General features: G+C 44.9%; 1 protein-coding gene across 1 annotated transcript in view; it reads left to right on the top strand.

Moving 5' to 3' along the window:
* Nucleotides 1-9: 9 nt before the first annotated feature.
* CTPS1 (CTP synthase 1) overlaps nucleotides 10-4,003 on the top strand; it is a 15,974-nt gene continuing 11,980 nt past the window's right edge. Inside the window, exons 1-4 of the mRNA XM_010147596.1 lie at nucleotides 10-206; nucleotides 657-827; nucleotides 1,596-1,696; nucleotides 2,943-3,059. Coding sequence (XP_010145898.1) covers nucleotides 41-206; nucleotides 657-827; nucleotides 1,596-1,696; nucleotides 2,943-3,059 — 555 coding nt within the window. The 5' untranslated portion in view covers nucleotides 10-40. The remainder of the gene's footprint in view (nucleotides 207-656; nucleotides 828-1,595; nucleotides 1,697-2,942; nucleotides 3,060-4,003) is intronic.

The following is a 4,003-nucleotide window of genomic DNA, read 5'->3' as shown; positions in this document are numbered from 1 at the left end:
AGCCCTCGCTGAGGCGGTGCGGTGTCAGGTAGCGAGGCAGATGAAGTACATCCTGGTCACGGGCGGGGTGATCTCGGGCATCGGCAAGGGGATCATCGCCAGCAGCATCGGCACCATCCTCAAGTCCTGCGGGCTGCATGTCACCTCCATCAAGATCGACCCCTACATCAACATTGACGCCGGCACCTTCTCGCCATACGAGCACGGTGAGTGCCCCGCAGGGCTGAGCCGTCAGCAGGCAGACGGCCCTCAGCTGGCCACAGGGTCTTCCAGCTGGGTCCCGGGGCTGGCTTTGCCCGGAAGGATCCATCTCCTGGGCATGGTGGCAGAGCTCGCCTCTGGCTGCGTGTGTGGGACCCACAGGCTGAGCCTCTGGGCGGCTCCCGACTGATCGTGCCATCAGCAAACAGCAGAGAGGTGCTCTCTGGTCTTTTATCATTGCTGCCTGTTTGAGGGATTCAGGCCTCAGTGTAGCAGTCCTCTTCGCTATGTAAGGCTTTTAGTTTTATTAGCCCCTCCTAAACTTCCTGTAGTAATCAAAGAAGGTGTTTCCTGACTTTGAATTCTTGAAGCTGTCGCAGGCAAACCCAACAAATTGCTGATATGGACCATTTCTGTGTGATGTGTGCACTCGTGCCTTTTTTTGCATGCCACAGGGGAGGTGTTTGTGCTAGATGATGGAGGGGAAGTGGACCTGGACCTTGGTAACTATGAGCGCTTCCTCGATATCCGACTCACCAAAGACAACAATCTGACTACTGGGAAGATCTACCAGTATGTCATCAACAAGGAGAGGAAGGGAGACTATCTTGGCAAAACTGTCCAAGGTGATGTGAAGCTTAACTTCTGATGCTCAGAAATACATGCTGTGTTTTTGTCCTGGTTGGATGCTTTCACATTTCAACTTGAGGCACTGTCCTTGTGATGTTTTTTGTTTGTTTTCTGAAAGGGGAAGCAGAGGATGCACCAGTGCAGGTACGTTGGTGTGTGCCATTGTGAATCCGGTTACCTGTAAGCCCCACAAAACCTCCCCCTGCTCAGCAGCATACTGCCTGTTGTTGGGACTGTATGCTGGCCTTGGGTCCCACTGCCTAATGTAGGCAGTACTACATGTGAACAGACTTCAGACTAACACACCCACGGACTATGAGCTAGTTAAAGTTGGTGTTGCTTTTGATAACTGTAATGTCATTAGAAGACCCACAGGATCTTTGAGGATCCGATCAGTCCCTTTCCTTTTTAAGCATCCTCCACAGCTGGCTTGGATCAGGACTTTTACAGATAGTTTAAAACAGAGTAACTCTCTCTGCTTAGAGCAAAGAACTGTTTGTACTCGAGTCTTCCAGCTTAACGGAGACGTTGCGTACATGTGTTTAAATTGAGGCAGGATTATGTTTCCTGCCAAGGCTCTTGGCTCTGTGGCTCTTGAAAGTGCCAAAAATAGCCACTTCAAAAATGCATACTTCTTTAAAGACACAAATCAGTGCTCAAGTCACATGGGAAGCACTGGCTGGTTATTTTCAATAATCTGCTCTATAATGAGTTAGAGGGAGAAATGTGGGTGGCTTTAACCCTTGCCTGGCTTTCTTTTTCAGTTGTTCCTCACATCACAGATGCTATACAGGAATGGGTAATGAGGCAGGCACGAATTCCTGTAGATGAAGATGGCATTGAACCCCAAGTTTGTGTGATTGAGGTTTGTAGCCCTTAAAAATACATCGTTTTGCTTCTTATATGGAGTAAACTGAATTATATGCATATTTTTCACCATCAGGTTTTTTTTACAGTAGTGTTCATCTTTGCATGTTGTTGAGTTGGTTTAAAATCCCTGTGGTTAGCTTCACTTATTTGGTCTAGTGAAGCCCTGTGTCAGAATCTGCACCTAGAAAGACTTAGGTCTTTGCTCTCCAGTTAATGCCAATTAGACTATAGAATGTATTGTAGCTTCTGTGACTTTATGTGCCAAAGTCTGGGTTAATCATGCTATGCCCTCTTCTTCCTTTGTGGGTAGAGGGAGGGTGGGTAAATCACCCTCTGGAAACAGCTGTCTTTCCTCCTTAGCAGTACAGGAGCTTTGGAGTGACTAGTTCAAGCGTAGAAGCAATGGCACATGTGGTGAAACCCCGTGCAGTTTCCTGTGCATTGTATGGGACATCCTGCTGTCAGAGTAGACAGAGTAGGGGAAGGCTCTGAGACTGCGAGTTGGCTGGCAGGATTTGCTAATACAGGAGGGAGAGAGCTTGTCAGAGTGCCCGGTTCATGGTGACTTAGGACTCTCTAGGCAGCTTGAGTGCCAGTTTCTGTTCCAGGGTTCACAAGCCTGCTCTGAGACTGCGAGTTAGCTGGCAGGATTTGCTAATACAGGAGGGAGAGAGCTTGTCAGAGTGCCCGGTTCATGGTGACTTAGGACTCTAGGCAGCTTGAGTGCCAGTTCTGTTCCAGGGTTTACAAGCCTGCATGCTGACTTACCTAGGAGGCAGTCTGCTCCCAAGAGTGCCTTGTCTCTGTTCCTGTGTGCATCTGAAACCACTACATACCTGCTGAAACTTCACAGAAATTTGGCTTCTCAGTGCCACCTAATGTTCATCAATGATAATTTTAACATCTAAATCTTTTCCCTGAGGAGAGAATAGAGGTAAAAATAATGTCCCTGGAGAGGTGCTGTCCATAAGAGAAGCTGCTTTTCTGGTGGGTTTTTTTGATTTTTGGGGAAACCATTAAGGTAAAACAATAGTTGGGGTAAATTGGAGGCTGTGGAAGTAGTACGTACAAGCGGCAATCCCTGGTGCTTTTCATGTTGGTGTTTCTTTAGGGAATCGGAGGTAGGTGCTGGGGAGATGTTCTGGTGTCCTGTTGTGTATGTTTTAGTACACTTCAGCATCAAATTCAGTAGGTGATGTTTTGGTACTAACTTTAATTCTAAACGTCTTTGTCTCTCCCAGCTCGGTGGGACTGTAGGCGATATTGAAAGCATGCCTTTCATTGAAGCTTTCCGCCAGTTCCAGTTCAAAGCCAAAAGAGAGAATTTTTGTAACATTCATGTCAGTCTAGTTCCCCAGGTAAGGACACGAAACGTTTTGGTGGTCAGAGCCTTCCCCAATCCAACACCCACTTTCTACAGATGCGTTTCCAAAATGTGGTATCTATAGGCATTTTTATATATGTATTTCTGTATACAGAAACTTCTGGAAGAAATGCAGAGAATATATAGTTATGTATTTTAAAAGGTTTGCAGGAAGCAAACAAACTTTTCAAAGTGTAAAGGTGTAATAAACAGTTGAGAGTTGGAGCATATGCCGTTTTGCATCTTTAATTGTTGTTTTTGTTTGTGGAATTGTTTCCTAGCTTTTGCATGTAAATTTGCTTTCTGGGGTTGAAAACTTCCAGTTTCACTTTGTTTGCATAGCTTTTCATCTCTGCAAAGCTGATGTCAAAATTCAGCGGTACAGCCAGACTTCACAGCCATTTGGACTTACTGATAAGATACTCCAAGCTCTTCCTGGAGTTCTTTAATATTTCTGTTGCTTTGTGCTGCCTTTTTTTCCCCCTCAATATTTACATTACCTGTACTTCACTACATAGGTTGTGTTACTTTTGTAATTTCAAAACATAATACTGTTTTGAAACATAATCTGGTTTTTTTGGTGGTTTTTTTTTGTTTTTTTTCCATAGACAATATTTTTAATGTCTGTCTTGATCTTTAACAGTAATTTCATAGACTCATATCTGACTGCTGTGTAAGCCATAACTATTTGAGTGGCAGTTGCCCTTGGTTCAGAGATTCAACTAGAAAAAGGTATTATGGAGGAGTGCTATTCAGTTAATTAGGAATCACAAAGAAAACAAAAATATCCTTATGGATGTCCAGGTGGGGTGAACTCTAGTTAATATCAAAAGCGTATCAAAGTGTTTTGTGCCACAGAATTACAGAAAGGTTTTGGTTGGAAGGGACCTTAAAGCCCATCCAGTTCCAACCCCCCTGCCATGGGCCGGGACACCTTTC

This window comes from Eurypyga helias, unplaced genomic scaffold, assembly GCF_000690775.1.
Source record: "Eurypyga helias isolate BGI_N326 unplaced genomic scaffold, ASM69077v1 scaffold9082, whole genome shotgun sequence".
Classification (NCBI taxonomy): Eukaryota; Metazoa; Chordata; class Aves; order Eurypygiformes; family Eurypygidae; genus Eurypyga; species Eurypyga helias.
The sequence above is the reverse complement of the archived record's forward strand: the minus strand, read 5'-3'. Positions and strand labels throughout refer to the sequence as shown.